General features: G+C 40.7%; 1 protein-coding gene across 2 annotated transcripts in view; it reads left to right on the plus strand.

Annotated features, from left to right (window-relative positions):
- The first annotated feature begins 601 nt into the window (after positions 1-601).
- The window catches only part of LOC129818857 (tyrosine-protein kinase JAK2-like), an 80,081-nt gene continuing 58,385 nt past the window's right edge, over positions 602-22,297 (plus strand). For both annotated transcript variants that reach the window (XM_055875136.1, XM_055875137.1), the window contains exons 1-2: positions 602-1,001; positions 16,041-16,281. In XM_055875136.1, the coding sequence (XP_055731111.1) occupies positions 16,065-16,281 (217 nt within the window). In that variant the 5' untranslated portion in view covers positions 602-1,001; positions 16,041-16,064. The remainder of the gene's footprint in view (positions 1,002-16,040; positions 16,282-22,297) is intronic.

The following is a 22,297-nucleotide window of genomic DNA, read 5'->3' on the forward strand; positions in this document are numbered from 1 at the left end:
CAAACTCAACAATTGCACTATAACGGTGCCCACAAACTGTTAGGGCCTACATAAAGCTGTCCCGACAGATGAGCTTTGCTTTCCGCACCATGGAGTGATTCCTTACCACCGCTACACCTGGCTATCAGCGGTGCCTCGTCTGGCAGTGAAACAGTTAATTCAGCCTCATTTACTGATTTTTTAACACCTTAGCTGAAACGGCTGACTTACTTACACAAATCCACAAGGAGTGAGTAGACACCACATTTGTTTAAGTCGATAAGAACCTCGCTGTCCTTCAATAATAAAGAACGCCAACATGAGTTTTGACTTTTGAACCATACACAAACATTATTACATTTATATTCAGTAAATGCAAACGAGCTGCAACGAGGTAGGCCTATTCGGTCAGCACTTTCAAAATGGATACAGACAGAAATTCAGATCGACTCTTTTTTAATTTTCTCTGAAGGGGCATTTAAAAATGTGGAGCTAATGTTGTAAACTGTGATTGACCACACACTCCAGTACAGTAGGTGGCGGCATGCACCTTTAACGTTTGAGAACTGCCATTACATAATAGAAGAAGTCGTGTGTCTCTCTCTCCCTACTCACACACACTCCGACCGTATTACAGACTACAGTGACTTGTAAAGTAATGGAATCTTTGGAAATTACACTTTGCGTGGTTTTGTCACGGTCCAGCCATTAGTAATATACTAAAATATGTCAACGTTTGCGTGCTAATTTATCAGCTATAGAGTGAAAACCTCGTGCAAGATAAAAAAAAGTTTGTTAGAAATCTATTTAGATTGCTGTCAAATGTCAAACTAGCGTTCTACACGGAGTTATCTCGCACCCAGAATGAATCGGAAACAAGAACCTGACACGAAGGAGACGAAATTAATGGGGAAGCACGCGGACTGCAACGTTAATGGTTTTGACTTCTGCAACAGTCATAACTGTCATTCGGAATAATTTCCTTCCCGGTAGCTACAACATTCAGAACGGACAACGTCCAGGTAAAGTACGTTATGCTGTCAATCGTTTAGCAGACCAGTTTAGCCACCATGCTGTTTTCCGTGATATAGCCTATACGCTCTAAAGGCCCAGGGAAGTTGTGTAATTCAAATAAAACCAGAGACGAACTTCAAAATAGTTCAAATTGCAAGGCATTGTTAGATGCAGATTACCAAAATATATGTGCACGCTCCTGCCTCTCTCCCCCGCTCTCTCTGCCTGCAAGTCTTCTGCGTGTAGAATATGCTGGCACAGGTGTCTTCGGGACAGTCTTAGTTGTTTTATTTTTAATTTACCTTTATTTAAGTCAGTCAAGAACAAATTCTTATTTACAATAACGGCCTTCCGGGGAACAGTGGTTTAACTGTCTTGTTCAGGGGCAGAACGAGAGATATTTACCTTGTCAGCTCTGGTATTCGATCCAGAAACCTTTCGGTTACTGGCCCAACGCCACTAGGCTACCTGCCGCACGGTTTTACTAGCACGTTAGTCTTTTTTGTGTGCCTCATCACAGGCTACCGGTAGCCTGTATCGATTACGTTTTTCAGATGGAATGGAATGTTGCCCCGGCTACGGAATGTTTGTTTGTCTGTTAGGGTAGGCTACACTACGGTTTTTAAATTGCTGACTCGAAACCTCCGTTGATATGAACGGACATTTTACTTATCTTTTAAAGGATTGCCGTTTCTGAAACGGGACTAAAATCCATCACACGGTTATCAGAACTGCAGATCAAATAATCTCGAGCTGCTGCGGGCAGCCTGCTTGTCTACTGCCTGCGCGCAGACGACTATCTTAAAAAATTACTTAAAAGTTTGTTAAATACCGTGATTTCCCAAGACATTTATTAGAAATAAAACACATCTAGCTACCATATCATAAACTGCAATTTAAAACCAACACAGCAGCACATCAATCAGTGACGTTTATTGTTAGGGGAAAAATATATATATATGTATATATATATTTTAAGGCTGGGCATAATTCTACGTTATGAAATGGTACAGACCTGATGCACTTTTATTTCCTGAGAATTTATCAATTGTTGCTATCGACATGTCACTGTAGCTGCATTCTCTCTGTAGAGGGTTGCGGTAGATATAACTTAACTGCCCGGCCCTAGCGGTTAAACGTATAACACCAATATTGGGCATTGTAAATTGACATGGAATTGTATGATTTTTCTTATAATTTTAACTGAAAACCGTAAAAAAAATGGTAGTTTAAACATTAAGCAAATTGTCAGTTTGTCTCATCCCTAGTGCCCACTGTGCCACCATCAGGACAAATAGTATACATTGGCCTAAGATAAGCTACCTCTGTACAGTTTACAACGCTTGCCAATTATCAGAACTCAAAATCAAACTGATCATGCAATATAATATGCTTTTGGTGTATTTTGGACCATATGAAGTTGACTACTTTAAACGTCTTCTTCAGAATCGCTGGACCGATGTTGTATATATCATCTGGATGCACATCTTAAAACCCAATATTTTCCAAGACTCTAGCTGAAACAATATGGCCAATGAGCTTGCAATAATGTTTTTTCCTGACCACAATGTGGTCAAACTCAACCATACTTTACAGGTTAGCTAGACTCATCCTTGAGCATGTGTGCCAAATTTCATCACTCGGAGTCAAACCGACCAAGAGAGAAAAATGTGGCAGTTATAACGCCACTGTGTGGTGTATGAAGTGTATACTCTTAGCATAGTCTATTAGCTAGAAAGGTACAGTGTATCTTGACGCCATAAAGAAAAGTTTTCTGTTGTAAATCAAAATGTTCCAATGCTGTGTTTCTCTGCTCAAACAAAATCAATGGGCATGTGACCTGAATGCCCGTTAAAAAATTTTTAGATTCTCCCTGACTGTGTAGCTTTTATTTGATTATTATGGTATTATTTAAAAATGTATATCGTTTTCTATCTGGTTTTCTTCATTTAAGGTGACACCGAAACTGTTTTTCCATCCCAAAAATTACTGCTTAGACTGCCTGTCGAAGAATTTTCTATACAGAAAAACCCAGTAATAGCTCCAATGACTGTAATTTCCTCCAGATTAAAAGGGTAGTTTGAGTCATTGCGCTAACACTAGTTAGCATTGGCTTGTGAAATTACCTCTGCCTACCTTCTGAACGCAAGAGAAATAAAAATGGTGTCTACAATGGTATTGTTTTCCAGCTAACGATATTCATTAAAAAAAGTAATCACCAAAAATTGCCCCCAAAATATTTTCCCCAAAACATATTTTAAAAAGTACGGCCCCCTGCAGTACCCCGGGACCCCAGTTTTAAAACACCTGCCCTAGTTCATTCAAGAATGAACCTAGTCTGATTTAATCAGGCTGTAATACACAAATAATTGGTATATACAGCCTGAGACGTGTGTGCAAAATCATGTAAATGTTCCTTACAAACCAGAACGTTGAATAAAATTACATTTAAACTTCTCTACCGGTTGTCTGTGCTCGAAATTTGAGACAAAATATCCAGAGTATTGTTTACCTAACTTTTTAGAGAGCTGATAGGTACCAAGGTAAAGTTAGTTTCATATTGAATGTGGATAATTCTCCATCATTTGATTCAGAATATAACATTTTCATTGTCATGGCATGCTTGGTTCAATAGATAATGACGAGAAAAAATATCCAATATAAAACTAACATTACCTTGGTGCCTGAATGGAACCATATACCTACCGGCTCTCTTAAAAAGTTGGGGAAACAATATTTGGTACAAATGTGTACCGTTACATCCCTACTATTCAGTAGCCTATATCCCCTGGATAGCCCCCGTCTCCCCTAATCTGCATAGCATGTGCTCCTAAATTTGCCGCTATACTCACAGAACGGTCAAACAATAATACTGCGCGACCCTGGTTCTTTTGCTGTGTTTGTTCCGGACTGCGTTCTCCCCTGCAGCGAACCGCACCACGGTACGAATTGAATCGGGCCGAGACCAGGCTAGGTGCGTTGTTCAGTGCTCTCCCGAGTGTGGATTGTGTTCACAACATTCCAAATGAACCAAACTAAGGGGGTAAACGCACCAGAGTTTGGAAAAAAACACTCCAAAATAAGTTGGTGTGAAAGCCCCCTAAGTGTGTTTTCACACATAGTCCTCTTTAAAATTAATTCTGTGGTAAAAATAAGCAAAATAACTCTTCTCTTTGTATTCACAATGCCCTAAAAAAGATAACTGGACCACAGACTTCAAGCGAATCGAACTCAGATCCCCTCAGGAGATGGTCTCAGTTCAGTTTGCTTTGGGGGGCTCTTTTGAGGGGTCTGAGTTCCTTTGGAATGTTCACACTGCACAAAAATGTAAGCCAACTGCACTGAGTTCACAAAAAATTGAATGTTGGGTAAGCAGCATCCTCACAGTAGCTTTACGCAAGGTTTTGCGACTCAAGACATCCTGCTCATGAATTCCACTGTCCATTGGGAGAACTGTTGTAGAACTCTAGTGTGAATATGCCTCATGCTAGCTGCATGATGTCCCTTTTGACATTGTCAGTGAGAGGTCAAGAGGGTTTTTAGGAGTTGCAGACCCAGTAGAGTAGATGGAGCAAGCCTTGTGACATTAAGGCAGAGTGGACTGTACAGGACAGCCTGCAGGATACAGTCTGGCTGCAGTGATAGTGGTTCGCCCCAGCTTCCCCCAAAGCCCTGATAAGCCGGTGACACCATGGACAAACCAGGGTTACGTACGTAGTTGTGTGTGTGTGTGTGTAATCTAGACAGTTAGAGGGGTGGCTGAGCAGGGTTTAGGGGATTGTTAGGGAGTGCCCCAGCCCTGCGTGTTTTTTGAGTTTCAGCAAAACAGAGACCGCTGAAAGAATACTGAGCTAGGCTTATTGAAATCAGCATGGAACGAGTCTGGCTGTGTCCCAAATGGCACCCTATCAACAAGCTCTGTCTCATTGCAGAATGAAATGTTTATCCACTTTTCTACAAACCAGTGTATGTATGTATGAGTGGATTTGAGCTGGATTTGAGCTTTTTATAGCAAATTTGCTCCATTCATTAAAATCACAATTTAACCAACATCTATTTGTTTTGACAACCGGGACCTACCATTTGGTTTTGAAGTATTGAAACCAAACCATATGATTTGAATGAAAAGTATTTTAATTAACATGAGAAGGTGAATGTAAGAAGTGCTCATTTTAAGTAGGCTACATGTCATATTAAACAGCAAATACGGTGTATTCAGACTCCTTGACATTTTTCACGTTTTGTTACGTTACAGCCTTATTCGAAAATGTATTCAATGATTTTTTCCCCTCAGTCTACACACAATACCCCATAATGACAAAGCAAAATGTAGCTAATTTATTACAAATAAAAAACAAAAATAGTATTCAGACTAGAGGTCGACCGATTCATTGGAATGGCCGATTAATTAGGGCCGATTTCAAGTTTTCGTAACAATCGGTAATCGTCATTTTTGGACACCGATCATGGCCGATTACATTGCACTCCACGAGGAGACTGCGTGGCAGGCTGACTACCTGTGCAGCAAGGAGCCAAGGTCAGGTGCTTGCTAGCATTAAATGTATCTTATAAAAAACAATCAATCTTAACATAATCACTAGTTAACTACACATGGTTGATGATATTACTAGTTTATCTAGCTTGGCTTGCGTTGCATATAATCGATGCGGTGCCTGTTCATTTCTCATCGAATCACAGCCTACTTCACCAAAAGGGTGATTTAACAAGCGCATTCGTGAAAAAAGCACTGTCGTTGCACCAATGTGTACCTAACCATAAACATCAATACCTTTCTTAAAATCAATACACAAATATATATTTTTAAACCTGCATATTTACTTAATATTGCCTGCTAACATTCATTTCTTTTAACTAGGGAAATTGTGTCACTTCTCTTGTGTTCATTGCATGCAGAGTCAGGGTATATGCAGCAGTTTGGGCCGCCTGGCTCATTGCGAACTAATTTGCCAGAATTTTACGTAATTATGACATAACATCGAAGGTTGTGCAATGTAACAGGAATATTTAGACTTATGGATGCCACCCGTTAGATAAAATACGGAACGGTTCCGTATTTCACTGAAATAATAAGCGTTTTGTTTTCGAAATGATAGTTTCCGGATTTGACCATATTAATGACCTAAGGCTCGTATTTCTGTGTGTTATTATGTTATACTTAAGTCTATGATTTGATATTTGATAGAGCAGTCTGACTGAGTGGTGGTAGGTAGCAGCAGGCTCGTAAGCATTCATTCAAACAGCACTTTCATGCGTTTGCCAGCAGCTCTTCGCTGCGTTTCAAGCATTGAGCTGTTTATGACTTCAAGCCTATCAACTCCCGAGATTAGGCTGGTGTAACCAATGTGAAATGGCTAGCTAGTTAGCGGGGTGCCCGCTAATAGCGTTTCAATCAGAGACGTCACTCGCTCTGAGACCTTGAAGTAGTTGTTCCCCTTGCTCTGCAAGGGCCTCGGCTTTTGTGGAGCGATGGATAACGATGCTTCGAGGGTGGCTGTTGTCGATGTGTTCCTGGTTCGAGCCCAGGTAGGGGCGAGGAGAGGGACGGAAGCTATACTGTTACACTGGCAATACTAAAGTGCCTATAAGAACATCCAATAGTCAAAGGTATATGAAATACAAATGGTATAGAGAGAAATAGTCATAATTCCTATAATAACTACAACCTAAAACTTCTTACCTGGGAATATTGAAGACTCATGTCTTGTCCGAAACCACCAGCTTTCATATGTTCTCATGTTCTGAGCAAGGGACTTAAACGTTAGCTTTTTTACATGACACATATTGCACTTTTACTTTCTTCTCCAACACTTTGTTTTTGCATTATTTAAACCAAATTGAACATGTTTCATTTTATTTTAGGCTAAATTGATTTTATTGATGTATTATATTAAGTTAAAATAAGTGTTCATTCAGTATTGTTGTAATTGTCATTATTACAAATAAATAAGTAACATTTTAAGAATCGGACGATTAATCGGTATCGGCTTTTTTTTTGGGTCCTCCAATAATCGGTATCGGCGGTGAAAAATCATAATCGGTTGACCTCTAATTCAGACCCTTTACTATGGAACTCGAAATTGAGCTCAGGTGCATCCTGTTTCCATTGATCATCCTTGAAATGTTTCTACAATTTGATTGGAGTCCACCTGTGGTAAATTCAATTGATTGGACATAATTTGGGAAGGTGCACACACCTGTCTATATAAGGTCCCACTGTGCATGTCAGAGAAAAAAACAAGCCATTTGGTCGAAGCAATTGTCCGTAGCACTCCGAGACAGGATGTGTCGAGGCACATATCTGGGGAAGGGTACCAAAAGAATTCTGCAGCAAGAACACTGTGTCCTCCATCATTCTTAAATGTAAGAAATCACTCTGAAAGAGCTCCAGAGTTCCTCTGTGGAGATGGGAGAACCTTCCAGAAGGACAGCACTCCACCAATCAGGCCTTTATGGTAGAGTGACCAGACGGAAGCCGCTCTTCAGTAAAATACAGCCCGCTTGGAGTTTGCCAAATGGCACCTAAAGGACTCTCAGACCGTGAGCAACAAGATTCTCTGGTCTGATGAAACCAAGATTGAACTCTTTGGCCTGAATGCCAAGTGTCACATCTGGAGGAAACCAGGCACCATCCCTACGGTGATGCATGGTGGTGGTAGCATCATGCTGTGGGGATGTTTTTCAGTGGCAGGGATGGGAGACTAGTCACATGAATGGAGCCAAGTATAGACATCCTTGACAAAAAACTGCTCCAGAGCGCTCAGGATCTCAGACTGGGGCCAAGGTTCACCTTCCAACAGGATAATGACCCTAAGCACACAACCAAGACAATGCAGAAAATGGCTTCGGGACAAGTCTCTGAATGTCCTTGAGTGGCCCAGCCAGAGCCAGAGCTCCCCATCCAACCTGAAAGAGCTTGGGAGAATCTGCAGAGAAGAATGGGAGAAACTCCCCAAATACAGGTGTGCCAAGCTTGTAGCGTCATACCAAGAAGACTCAAGGCTGTAATAGCTGCCAAAGGTTATTCAACAAAGTACTGAGTAAAGGGCCTGAATATTTACAGTACCAGTCAAAAGTTTGGACACACTTACTCATTCAAGGGGTATTCTTTATTATTATTATTTTTTTACATTGTAGAATAATAGTGAAGACATCAAAACGATGAAGTAACACACATGGAATCATCTAGTAACCAAAAAAGTGTTAAACAAATAAAAATATATTTTAGGTTTCTTCAAAGTACCCACCTGTTTCCTTGATGACAGCTTTGTACACTCTTGACATTCTCTCAACCAGCTTCGTCTGGAATGCTTTTCAAACAGTCTTGAAGGAGTTTCCACATGCTGAGCAGTTGTTGGCTGCTTTTCCTTCACTTTGCGGTCCAACTCATCCCAATCCATCTCATTTGGGTTGAGGTCGGGTGATTGTGGCGGCCAGGTCATCTGATGCAGCACTCCATCACTTCTTACATACCCTGGAGGTGCTTTGAGTCATTGTCCTGTTGAAAAACAATTGATAGTCTGTCTTGGATATTCAGTACTGAGAGAGACTTGGTCAGTTCTTCAAACAATCATCTTTATTTAATATCGATGAATTATTGCAGTAATGAGACCGTCAGCCCTTACACTCTTGTTCTGACTGTTAGGCTGAGAGCCTAGCCTTTACAGACAATGCACCGTTTTTATATTGCTCATACCAAGATCGCTTAGTCAGTCATTTCTAACCTTCCCATCAGCCACCTTGGTTATCTACGTAGGATGGTGTTTCACTTAGTTCCCCAGATGCCAGGAATATGAGACAATGAAGCATTGTTCTACTCCTCTGTATCCCAGTTACAATCACCCAACATTCTGTCACTGGAATGCCATCTGTAGGTTTTATCACCAGGTCAATCAATTGCCAGCTCCAGCTATTTCTAGTAAAAACCCATGTCCACGAAACCCAGACTAGCTGCAGGAAGCTAGAGTGGACACCATAAAACTCAGCATTAGCAGGACTGAAATATCTTACTTTATGTTAAGTAAATAATTGTAACATATCCAATAAATAAGGGCAATACATAATTCTTCCCTCAAGTCCCACTAAGCGCAAACCAGATGGGAGGGTGTATCACTGCAAAATGCTGTGGTAGCCATGCTGGTTAAGTGTGCCTTGAATTCTAAATAAATCAGTGTCACCAGCAAAACACCTCCATGCTTCACGGTGGGAACCACACATGCGGTGTAAATCCGTTCACCTACTCTGTGTCTCACAAAGACACGGCGGTTGGAACCAAAAATCTCAAATTTGGACTCATCAGACCAAAGGTCAGATTTCCACCGATCTGATGTCCATTGCTCGTGTTTCTTGGCCCAAGCAAGTCTCTAATTTATTATTGATATCCTTTAGTAGTGGTTTCTTTGCAGCAATTCGACTAGGCCTGATTCACGCAGTCTCCTCTGAACAGTTGATGTTACGATGTCTGTTACTTGAACTCTGAACAATTTATTTGGGCTGCAATTTCTAAGGCTGGTGGTTCTAATGAACTTATCCTCTGCAGCAGAGGTAACTCTGGGTTTTCCTTTCCTGTGGCGGTCCTCATGAGAGCCAGTTTCATCATAGTGCTTGATGATTTTTGCAATTGCACTTGAAGAAACTTTAAAAGTTCTTGAAATGTTCCATATTGATTGACCTTCAAGTCTTACAGCAATGATGGACTGTCGTTTCTCTTTGCTTATTTGAGCTGTTCTTGCCAAAAAAGTAGTGTACTATAAACGGAATGCACCTGTGACTAACTTCTCCCACCTGTAGGAGTTCAAACAGCTGTAGAAATTAATTTAGCCCATGACAATTGTTCATGTGTGAGACCGAGCAACCACATGTGATTGTAGAGTTAGTAGCCTACATCAGTTGACCACAGCTACTTTTGCTTCGCTTGTCATTGTCAGCTCTGCCTGGGCTACTACCTACGTGATTGGAGCTGTGCATGCTGAACATTCTAGAGAAATGCAAAAATTCTAATAGAGGAAGTGTTGCACATCTAGCAATCTGTGTAAATAGTCACAGTTAGGCCAAAGCTATACGTTACGTGTCGACCTACTTTTATGTTCACTTCCTTTTTCCTGCTATCGGTCGGCAGGGACTCCCCTAATGACACATTGAAGTACTGAAGCACAATAGCAATGCATTGTGTGACGCAATGATAGCTTGAAACATGTTTTGTTTAAACTGCTGGTTAATATGGACCTTGTTTAGCCTACGTTTCGGTTTGCACTACTTTTCATCATTTTTACTGATGAAACGTGATGTACTAGCGTAATGGCAGTGCCCGATTGCTTTTCAGAAGTCAGCCACAATGTGGACTATTCTCACGTCACCAATTCTAGTGCTTCCCATAGGAGTTTTGTTAAGCAGCGGTGGCGAAGTTAGCTCGGGGTAGTGCGCGTGGCCAATGGCGCCGTACTTTCGGCCAACATTTTTCGAGGCCTTCCTTTTGGCCGCAGAGATAACGTTGCTGTATTCCCAGTCATGTGAAATCCATAGATTACGGCGTAAGACGCCCTCAGGCGGAGATGTCAATAAGGAAAACCATTATGAGAGCGTTCTGAATATCTGACCAAGGCCAGGGAACGTTTTAGCTGCTAAAAATGTAGCCTAATTATGGTGTACTTGTTTTTTTTAACCTCTTGTTTTCTATTCTTTATTGATTTCATACATAATGGTATCTGATCAGATTTGCTCATTATCATCATCTTGATGCCATGTACTGTAGAATGCAAGCAATTATCTGCAGGTAGGTAGGTAAATACTGCTTAGCTTTGCAGAGTCCGTGACATCTACAGCCACCTACCTCCGGTTCAAACCTGATTCATAGGGAAGCTGTAGGGCTGGCACAGTAATTGTATAATCGTGTAACCGCCTATTATGAATGAAGACCGTCATGAAAATCAAATGACCGTCGACGTACTTTACCCAAAAGCAGCAAGGTAAAAGTAAGCCTAGTCAACAAAAAACAGCTGATGGTCATTTGACTGATGTGTCACCCCAAAATCCATTACAGTCACAGCCTCAGGAAGCCGTTGTCGGCCCAAAGCTGAGGGTTGGAAAATTACTACGGGATTTCCATCTAGGATGAGTAACAGAATCAGTGGGACAGTCTAGTCATGTCAAACGGTCGGCTTGTATCTTTTCTCTGATCCAGTTGGTGGATCATTAACTCTCTGCCTCATCTCCGCGCTCACGTGGATTGCTATTTTTTTATCATTGTTTAACAATGAAATCTTATCATAAACTGTTATGAAGGGTCTCATAAATGTTGAGGTGATCAGTGTCTGAAAATATGTTTTTAACTTTGTTTCATCATGTGAAATATCTCAATGGTCACTGCAACCGTAAAAAGATTAGCAAGTTTTTACTCACCTGTTACCTCCTTTTTCACAACAGATACTGTATTGTCACAGGTCTACTCGTTATGACATGGGAATAGAGCTGAGCATACAATAGCTAATACATTGTAGTTATATACCATAATAACACATTAACCTTTTCATACATAAAACACCATTATAGTAACGTTTTGCTACCGACAATTGATAACCTTAAGCGCTGATAAGTCATACAGTGCATTCGGAAAGTATTCAGACCGCTTGACTTCGTCTAAATGTTTTACGTTACAGCCTTATTCTAAATTGGATTAAATCGTTTTTTCCCCCTCATCAATCTACACACAATACCTCATAATGACAAAGCAAAAACAGGTTTTTAGATATTTTAGTAAACGTAGAAAAAAATGATTTTTTAAAAATTAATTTACATAAGTATGCAGACCATTTAATCAGTACTTTGTTAAAGCACATTTGGCAGCGATTACAGCCTCGAGTCTTCTTGGGTATGACGCTACAAGCTTGGCACACGTGTATTTTGGGGAGTTTCTCCCATTCTTTTCTGCAGATCCTCTCAAGCTCTGTCAGGTTGGATGGGGAGCATTGCTGCACAGCTATTTTCAGGTCTCTCCAGAGTTGTTCAATCACATTCAAGTCCGGGCTTTGGCTGGCCCACTCCAGGACATTTAGAGACTTGTCCCGAAGCCACTCCTGCGTTGTCTTAGCTGTGTGCTTAGGGTCATTGTCCTGTTGGAAGGTGAACCTTCGCCCCAGTCAGGTCCTGACAGCTCTGGAGCAGGTTTTCATCAAGGATCCCTCTGTACTTTGTTCCGTTCATCTTTCCATTGATCCTAACTAGTCTCCCAGTCCCTGCTGCTGAAAAATTCCCCAGAGCATGATCCTGCCACCACCATGCTTCAATCTTGGTTTCATCAGACAAGATAATCTTGTTTCTCATGGTCTGAGAGTCTTTAGGTAATTTTGGCAAACACCAAGCGGGCGGTCATGTGCCTTTTACTGAGGAGTGGCTTTCATCTGGCCCCTCTACCATAAGGCCTGATTGGTGGAGTGCTGCAGAGATGGTTGTCCTTCTGGAAGGTTCTCCCATCTCCACAGAGGTACTCTGGAACTCTGTCAGAGTGACCATTGGGTTCTTGGTCAACTCCCTAAGGCCCTTCTCCCGATTACTCAGTTTGGCCGGGCGGCCAGCTCTAGAGAGGGTCTTGCTGGTTCTAAATTTCTTCCATTTAAGAATGATGGAGGCCACTGTGTTCTTGGACCTTCAATGCCGCAGAAATGTTTTGGTACCCTTATACAGATCTTTGCCTCGGCAGAATCCTGTCTCGGAGCTCTACGGACAATTCCTTCGACCTCATGGCTTGGTTTTTGCTCTGACCTGCACTGTCAACTGTGGGACCTTATATAGACAGGTGTGTGCCTTTCCAAATCATATCCAATCAATTGAATTGACAACAGGTGGACTTCAAGTTGTAGAAACATCTCAAAGATGATCAATGGAAACAGGATGCACCTGAGCTCAATTTCGAGTCTCATAGCAAAGGGTCTAAATACTTCTGTAGATAAGGTATTTCTGTTTTTTACTAAACCTGTTTTCGCTTTGTCATTATAGGATATTGTGTGTAGATTGAGGTAAAATTATTTAATCGATTTTAGAATAAGGCTGTAACGTGACAAAAGGGAAGGGGTCTGAATACTTTCCAAATGCACTATATTCTATAGAATTCTCAAACGCTCCAGGAAACCGAAACAGGGTAATGAATTTCATATGTGAAAACGCCCTTAATTAAATATGGTACATAAACACACTGTACGTGGTTAACCCATTTCCTTTCCCCCAAGAGAATGCATCTGTCAGCGTCTAGTCTCTTGTGGATACAACGGGATGCGGGAAGTAACGAGCAGCATTAGTTCCGGAGCTTTGTACAAATCACGATTTCGCATCTCTCAAATTTCGTGAGGGGACATTTGGCATATTGACTTGCCCGTAACTTGCGAAAAGAGAGGTGGAACTCTTCGTTACGGTTCCGATCCTTGTTCTATCACTTCTCTTAACACGTATGGACCCTGAACCTACAGTAATCGAGCAGCTGACCAATAACGCAATGATTTTAGTTCTGGGTTAACTGAGATTAGATTGCGTCTCCACACAGTATGCACATACCACGTTTTATTACATATTAATCCATATCACAGTAAATCAAATACAGGAAAAGTTACTCAAATAATTTCCCATTACACAGGTTTACAAAGCAAGTTTCAAATGGCCTTCATTTGTGCAAGAGGGCTTACTGTCACTTAAAGTAAACCGACTTGATTGTGCAATTCAAAGCATCTATTCATTTTAGTTGGGGAATTTTGGTTATACAGCAACAGTATTGTATTCATCTACTGGCCTAGGACTTATATCTAGTGTACATCCCCTGTTCCTTATATAATGCTCTACTTTTGACCAGAGCCCTATCCAGAACCCTATACAACGAAAAGGGTGCTTGATTAGGATATACGGTCAGTCAAAGGTCTATATTATAACACTGACATCAACATACCATGGCACATTTTTCCGGGAATGTTGGTGTGAAGACTTGTTCCTCATACAGGCTAGTATTTCACTTTCCTGGTCAGTGTGCCTTGTGACATAGTAATCTGATGCTTGCAGACAGTTTCAGAAGTGATATAATAGTGCAGCTGTAAGTACAACTCTCACACTAGAACACCCTGGACATGAGTCAACTTTGACCTTTTTGATCGCTAGCCTCTGACTCTGAACATTATCCATTCACATGTCAAAAGTATGCAGGCCTAGCACTTGTTTAAGACAGTGATTTGCAGCCCTGAGCGTTGGGCTGGGCGGTATACTGTATTTTACGATATACCGGTATTGATGCATGGACTGGTGTGGGTTTTTACGTTACCTTTTTATAACAGTATTTGAATTCTCTTTGTCCCCCCCCCCCCCCCCCCCCCCCCATGCTGCTTTCCACACAGACCTATCCCCGCCCCCTGTCACCGAAGGAGTGGATTTGTTGTTCCTCGACCACAGCACACTTTCGTTCAGTCTGCATGGTCAATGCAAAAATGTTGATGACAACGATGCTGTTTTCACTTTGCTTCTTAATATAAAGTATCAGTCAAAAGTGTGCAAAGCTGTCATCAAGGCAAGGGTGGCTACTTTGAAGAATCTCAAATATAAAATGTATTTTCTTTTGTTTAACTTTTTTTTTGGTTACTACATGATTCCAGGTGTTATTTCATAGTTTTGATGTCTTCACTATTATTCTACAATGTAGAAAATAGTCCCCAAAAAAGACAAACCCTGGAATGAGTAGGTGTGTCAACTTTTGACTGATACTGTAAATCCACTAGTGTTCTATAATTACACTTAGTTTGTTTTTCTTTCATCTGCAATCGGCTAGTTTGCCTTTTCTTAGGGAGTTGAGCCTAAATCGTGTTAGCCGCGAATGCTATTGGCTAGCTAGCTAGCTAATAAATGTACAGAGTCAGAGCAAACGTAACTAGCAATACAGCCTGATAATAACATTGATGGTGTAGACCTAAATCAGCATGTTGTTTGTGCAACAGTGTCTTCTAAATCACAGAGGAATACGCAAGGCATGAATATGTTCGCTACATGAAGTAGCTAAGAGAGAATATTAAATGTAGCCAAAGATTGTAGGGCCCCCTAGGAAACACTTATATACACATTGGTCACAATAACTCCTCCTGGAATTTTGTTGCCACCCTAGGGTCACGCCTACTCATAAAGTAAATGTAGAACCTTTTAATTATTCAAAAACATAAAATTGTGTCTTACTGTAATAATTTAAAAAAAATAATGTGATATATTTTGGACATATTGCCCAGCCCTACCTGACAGGCATTCACACTTGGAAGTGTATGGTTAGCTTGGTTAGCCTTTTCTGAGAATAACTATTTTAAATGTTTTATTTTACATTTATTTAACTAGGCAAGTCAGTTAAGAACAAATTCTTATTTACAATGACGGCCTAGGAACAGTGGGTTAACTGCCTTGTTCAGGGGCAGAACAACAGATTTTTACCTTGCCAGCTCGGGAATTCGCTCTTGCAACCTTTCGGTTACTAGAATCACTCCAGTGTTAATCTGCTAAATTGTAATTACTTTGCTACTATGGCCTATTTATCTCCTTACCTCACGCCATTTGCACACACTGTATATAGACATTATTTTTTCTCGATTGTGTTATTGACTGTACGCTTGTTTATTCCATGTGTAACTCTGTGTTGATGTTTCTGTCGCACTACTTTGCTTTATCTTGGCCAGGTCGCAGTTGTAAATGAGAACTTGTTCTCAACTAGCTTACCTGGTGAAATTAAATGTAAAAAAACGAGTCCACTAGGCTACCTGCTGCCCCCCTGCTATAGCATACCTGTAAACCAAGCAGAGCAGTTAAAGGTCTGTGTTTCTATCTCACGACATGAGTCAACTGTGCTAACTGACTCCCCTCTGCCCCCCTCCATCTTCCCCTTTCTGACTTTCTTTTGCTCTTTCCCCCCTATTTCTCTCTGCTCTTGTCTCCTCCCCTCTCCCCTCTTCTAACTCATGCTCTTCTTTCTATCTCTTACACTCTGTCTCCTCTCTTCTCTTTCTCCTCCATTCCTCTCCCTTTAGGTGGATGTATCTGCTGAGCCACACATGGACATGGAGTGTCCAGTATGTCCCTCGTCCAATCAGGATGGCTGTGTCCTAGACCCACTTCATGTCTCCGAGCCCAAACAGGTAGTAGCCCCTCCCTGTCTGAGGGTGCACCTGTATCACCTGGGCAGGGGCAGGGCCAATAGCCCAGACCTCACCTATCCTTCAGGGAACTATGTGGCTGAGGAGCTGTGCATCGATGCGGCCATGGCATGCGGTGAGTGAGACAATGCATAGAAAAAAGGGAATGTCTGCTCAATGTTTTTCTGCTCCCAAAGATGATTATTTGATGAAGCTTAAAGGGATACTTTGGGATTTTTCCCAATGGTTTCCTTTTATCTACTTCCCCAGACTCTGATGAACTCGTGGATACCATTTTTATGTCTCTGCGTCCAGTATGAAGGAAGTTGGGAGTTAGTTTTGCGAGCCGATGGGAACTAGAGATGCCAATATCACAGACTGCCCCCAGCCTCCATCAGAACTTACATGGGCTCCAAACACAGGTCTAGTGTCTGACCCACAGACAGTCGCCCTGCAGGACCTACAGTACATGATGTTCGCTCTTATTGCCCCTAAAACAAGCATTAAAGAGATACTTTGTGATTTTTGACAATTATGCTCTTTATTTACTTCCCCAGAGGCAGATGTACTCGTCTCTGTGTCAAGTATGAAGGAATTTGGAGGTAGTTTTGTGAGCCAATGCTAACTAGCGTTAGCGCAATGACTGGCAAGACCATTAAGATTAAGGGCATCATTACGTGTTCCACAAAACATGTGATATACCTGACAAGGGAATTGTATTGAATTCGCCGTTTGTGTACCATGTCTCCTAAAGGTCTGAACCAAGAGTTTTATATCAGACCATTTCTTACACGAATATGTCACGTTCATTTGTCCTCCCTTTCAGGTCTCCTACTTGGTCATTTTGTACATATATTAGATTCTGTAACTGGAATTATAGCTACGACCACCACGCTTAGTGCGCGTAATGGTCATGTAGGCAGGTATTCCAACAGTTTCCAACAATCTTTTTTACGGTTGCCCAGGTTTTAACTTGAACCCATTTGTATGTATTTCTGTGATTTAATTAGGATTTTATGCACAAAAGTGAATTGAATTGTTTCCAACCCCGCCATGTGTCATGTGCGTAATGGTCATGCGAGGTGAAATGTGTACATTTTGGGAAGTGAGCACTCTGTTTGTTTTGACCTGACGAAGATCCGTTCCGGATTGAATCGTAGTCAATATTGGGATGAATTGGGAGCTTCGAGTGTGCGGCCCTTATTCTTTATTAGCCCAGCACCTATGTTTTTAAGGATGTACGTATGACCACAAACTTTTCTATGGAAGACTTCCAGTCATAATGCTACCGCTAGTTAGCAATTGCTCTAGCGCCAGTTAGCAACTTCCTTCAAACTGCACTCAGAGACATGAAAATGGTATCCACGAGTTCATCTGACTCTGGGGAAGTAGATAACGGGCCTCATTGCCAAAACCCCGAATTATCCCTTAATGCTTGTGTCGTGTCTTTACTATCATTATATTGAAGACTCAGTTTTTTATCAAAGATTCCTGTAATTAGTATTACGCGATTAAACTGAATAATCATGTAACTGTAATTAACTAGGAAGTCAGGGCATGAAGGAAAGTATTCAGATTACAAAGTTATAATTTCCCAATATAACCTTTCAGATATTTTCATATCTGATCAATAGTCTTCTGATTTAATTATTTATTTATTTTACCTCACGTTAGTCTCATTCCAAACGTCGTAAATTGTTTGTTATCTGCACGAACCCAGTCTTCACTGAGTCATCCATACATCAATTGTCTTAAATCATGTATTTATTACTAAGTAATTCACAGAAATGCATAAACAAACAAACAAACAAATTAAATGTGGTTACAAGAAATTATAGGAGAATCGGCCCTAGTGGGCTAAACCGGCATGGCGGCTTGTTAAACTAAAGGGAAGTGGGGGTCGACTGAGATGAGACACTACAAAATTAATAATTATAACAATTGAAATGCTAATCCTTTGCACATGAACGCTCACTCATTCGGTAACAATTGCCATCAATATATATATTTACGCTCAGTGTGTCGTCTTGATCGCTGGTGAAAAGTTTGTTTCTGTTGGAGAGTTTCGTCCTCTCTCTGTCTCTCTCTCTGTCGTGGTTATAGTGGATAGTTGAGTGACATTCATTCGTGTTGTAGAATGGATGTTTCGGTGGTATCGTTCTTCGCGTTCAATGATACCGAATTCCTAGCTGCAGACTAGTAATTAATATCAAAGACTTGTTATTATTCTGTCGGTATCGATAGTCTAAGAGTTTAACCACGTGGTATGGTTAAAAGATTCAGCAATGGTCTGCAACCTTCAGCCATCTCGTAATTGAGGTAAGCTCGGTCTGCTGATCATTTCTCAAAGTTGGGTTTTATTCGGAATGGCAGAAAAGGGGCTGTCCCAGGATGTCTGACCCTAACTGGGCTCAGGGGCGGTCCTCTGATTTAGTTCAAATCAAAAGGGAATTGTATTTTTCTTCATTAAACAGTCCAAAATAATTTTACACAATTATACAAACAGTATCATACTCACTCATTCATCTTATACAACAATTAGATGTAAACCTCATATCTTTGGCTATTAAATAAACAGCGGTATGGTAATGTAGCCACACAGTCTCCCATGAGTTTCCCCAAGTTGTAACAAACGGACCAGTTCGTAGCTGGATTCTTCACCGATGTTTTATACTTTCTCCGGAACATGAAATTTGTTCGTACCTCAAGTTCTGTGAGGTGGAAGAAATCCATTTGTTCTCTATGAAAGTGTACCCTCTGCTATACTGCGTGGCCAGGGTCTTCTACTCAGGAATTTACGACCTCTCTCTGACCACAGCAACCTAGTTGTAGGAGGCAGGGAGAGGGGGATGGGGCTTGCTGTACCCAAACAGGCAACGTCAGGACACTTGTTTAACCTCTATCGCCTCACAAACCCGGATCCGGGAGCACCCCCATCAAAAAAGCTGACTAGCCTAGCCTAAAGCCACAGGGATATCATATAATAAAATGTTCATGAAATCACAAGTCCAAGACACCAAATGAAAGATACAGATCTTGTGAATCAAGCCATCATTTCTGATTTTTAAAATGTTTTACAGGGAAGACACAATATGTAAATCTATTAGCTAACCACGTTAGCAAAAGACACCACTTCTTTACTCCACCATTTTTTTACTCCATCAGTAGCTATCACAAATTCGACCAAATAAAGATATAAATAGCCACTAACCAAGAAACAACCTCATCAGATGACAGTCTGATAACATATTTATTGTATAGCATATGTTTTGTTAGAAAAATGTGCATATTTCAGGTATAAATCAGAGTTTACCATTGCAGCCACCATCACAACTCTCACCAAAGCGACTAGAATAACTACAGAGACCATCGTGTATTAGCTAATTACTCATCATAAAATATTTCTTAAAAATACACAGCGTACAGCAGATGAAAGACACAGATCTTGTGAATCCAGCCAATATTTCAGATTTTCTAAGTGTTTTACAGCGAAAACACAATATAGCGTTATATTAGCTTACCACAATAGCAAACATCACAACAGCATTGATTCAAGGCAAAAATAGCGATAACGTATAAACCACCAAAATATATAAAAAAAATTCACTAACCTTCTCAGAATTCTTCAGATGACAGTCCTATAACATCATATTACACAATGCATAGAGTTTGTTCGAAAGTGTGCATATTTAGCGGCACAAATCGTGCTTATACAATGAGAATAGTGTCCAAAACCTCAAGCAATCTGTCCGGCGCCATCTTGGAGAGGCACCTATTCTAATCGAAAACTATTCATAAACTTGACTAAAAAAATACAGGTTGGACAGCAATTGAAAGACAAAGTAGTTCTTAATGCAATCGCTGGGTTACATTTTTTTAAATTAACGCTACTTCAAGCATACAGCGTGCGCTAAAGCGAGACCGCACCATAATTCATGGCGGAATTATTATTTGACTTTTGTCAACATAAGTACGAATTAAGAGCATAAAGACTGCTTACTATTTGCTGAGCTTCCATCAGAATCTTGGGCAAGGTGTCCTTCCTCCAGAACAATCGTCTTTTGGTTGAAAGATGTCCTCTTGTCCTGTCGAAATAGCCGCTAACGTTAGCCACCCACTGGAGAAGTGTCCAACTCGTGAAAGCGTATGACAAAGAAATCCAGGAAAATCGCTATAAACTGCTATAAATCGGTTTAAATTAACAACATTATGATGTCTTTAACACCTATATTGAATAAAAACAGAGCCGGATATATCTAAGAGCTAAAACAGGAGCTTCTAGCACGACATGCCAAGATCCTCCCTGCGTCAGAGCGAAGAGTCAAAAGAGGGGACACCTCGTTTCCAAGCAATTTATAAACTTTCAGATCTGCCTAGAGACTCCATTTCAAGTCCTTCTAGTCGCTGACACCCAGGGGAAGGCGTATGCAGTGCATCTCAACCAATAGAGGACAGGCAAATTAATAAACTGTTCTGGGAACAGCGAGCAGATTTCAGCATTTTCAAATCCTCATAGGAAAATTGCTCTAAGTCCAGTTCTGTTTCACTCACAGACATAATTCAAACGGTTTTAGAAACTAGAGAGTGTTTTCTATCCAATAGTAATAATAATATGCATATTGTACGAGCAAGAATTGAGTACGAGGCAGTTTAATTTGGGCACTATTTTTTCCAATGGTGAAACAGCGCCCCCATATTGACAAGAATGTTAAGGGGCAATAGAGCAAACGAGATGTACTGTAGGGAAAGCCCATACCCCTAACAGTTGATTAACCTTTCAGTGCAGACAACAGCACAGACCGAACCAGACTTTCTCACTGTGAGGAGGGAGTGTAATAAAATTGATATCTGTCCACACAAAGCTCTCCTCTGCCATATTTTTCTAATCGAATCTGACTCCGGTTGACTTTTTCTAAGGGCTTTGTCTAACTATAACTACAGTCATTGTTAACTGCAGTTTACCAAGCTCTCATTTGATGATACAGAGCCATTTTACGTCATCGGGCGGAACATTCATTCAATGTGGGAAGTAATTTTTTTGTATGTTGGCCTTTATTTAAACTAACCCCCAGGGTGAACCCAATTCGTACACAAGAACAAAGCGTTGTCTGAAACGTCTGTGTGAAATTTCCCCTGCTGCTGAAAGACAAAAAGTTTTAAACATCACTTAAAGAAGACCGTCTGTCTTAACTTCGTGTGGGAGCCCACTTCATTAAACCATAAGGAAGTTGATAATGTATTCGTTATGGTGGTTAAGGTCAGTTAGTTTACGTATAATGACACTAGCAGCACTGAGGTTGTGTGTTTGATTCTGACATTGGACTATTCCACATCTCCATTTAGTATAAGAATCTGTCGAATCCAGTAGTCGACACGTAGGATTCTGACAATGGGCAAGCTAAGGGTTGATTTGGGATTCAGCACGTGTGACTCAGCCTAGCCACCATGGGATTAAATCATTAAAACCTTAATCTCCTCCTTGGTATAGACCTGTATTGTGACAGGGGTTATATCTGTGCCTGAAGAGAGGCTATGTAAACACAGATGAATTAATTAAGGAATTATTCCATTAGGCTATTTGATTAGGTAAATGCTGACGCAGAAGTGTTGCGCTTCTTTCCAGTCATGGTGTGCAATGTGCTTGACTGGCGGTGACAAGTTGTATACATGAGAGTTGGGAAGTGTGGTCTGTTCTTAAAATATAGAGCAGTGTACATAGACCTAGTGTATCTCTCCTCCTATCACACTTTATTCTTGGCAGTCTTACAATTCCAGTTATTTTATGCAGTGAAGTGCCATAGTTGGTGTATTTTTAAAGGAGGGCTGGACTTACTGATTTGGCCTTGTTTTGAACTTTGCTCATTAACAGTTTAGAACCCGAAGTGGCATCTCTTTAAATTACTATAGCAGCAGCGAACTGCCTTGTTTTTCTAACAATATTATGTGTCAATTTCACAAAAGTAGTGAAAACCTTGTGAAGACTTACAGAAAACGTTTGACCTCTGTCATTGCCAACAAAGGGTATATAACAAAGTATTGAGAAACTTTTGTTATTGACCAAATACTTATTTTCCACCATAATTTGCAAATAAATTCATTAAAAACCCTACAATGTCATTTTTTTTTTTCTCATGTTGTCTGTCATAGTTGAA

Source organism: Salvelinus fontinalis, chromosome 21 (assembly GCF_029448725.1).
Source record: "Salvelinus fontinalis isolate EN_2023a chromosome 21, ASM2944872v1, whole genome shotgun sequence".
Taxonomy (NCBI): Eukaryota; Metazoa; Chordata; class Actinopteri; order Salmoniformes; family Salmonidae; genus Salvelinus; species Salvelinus fontinalis.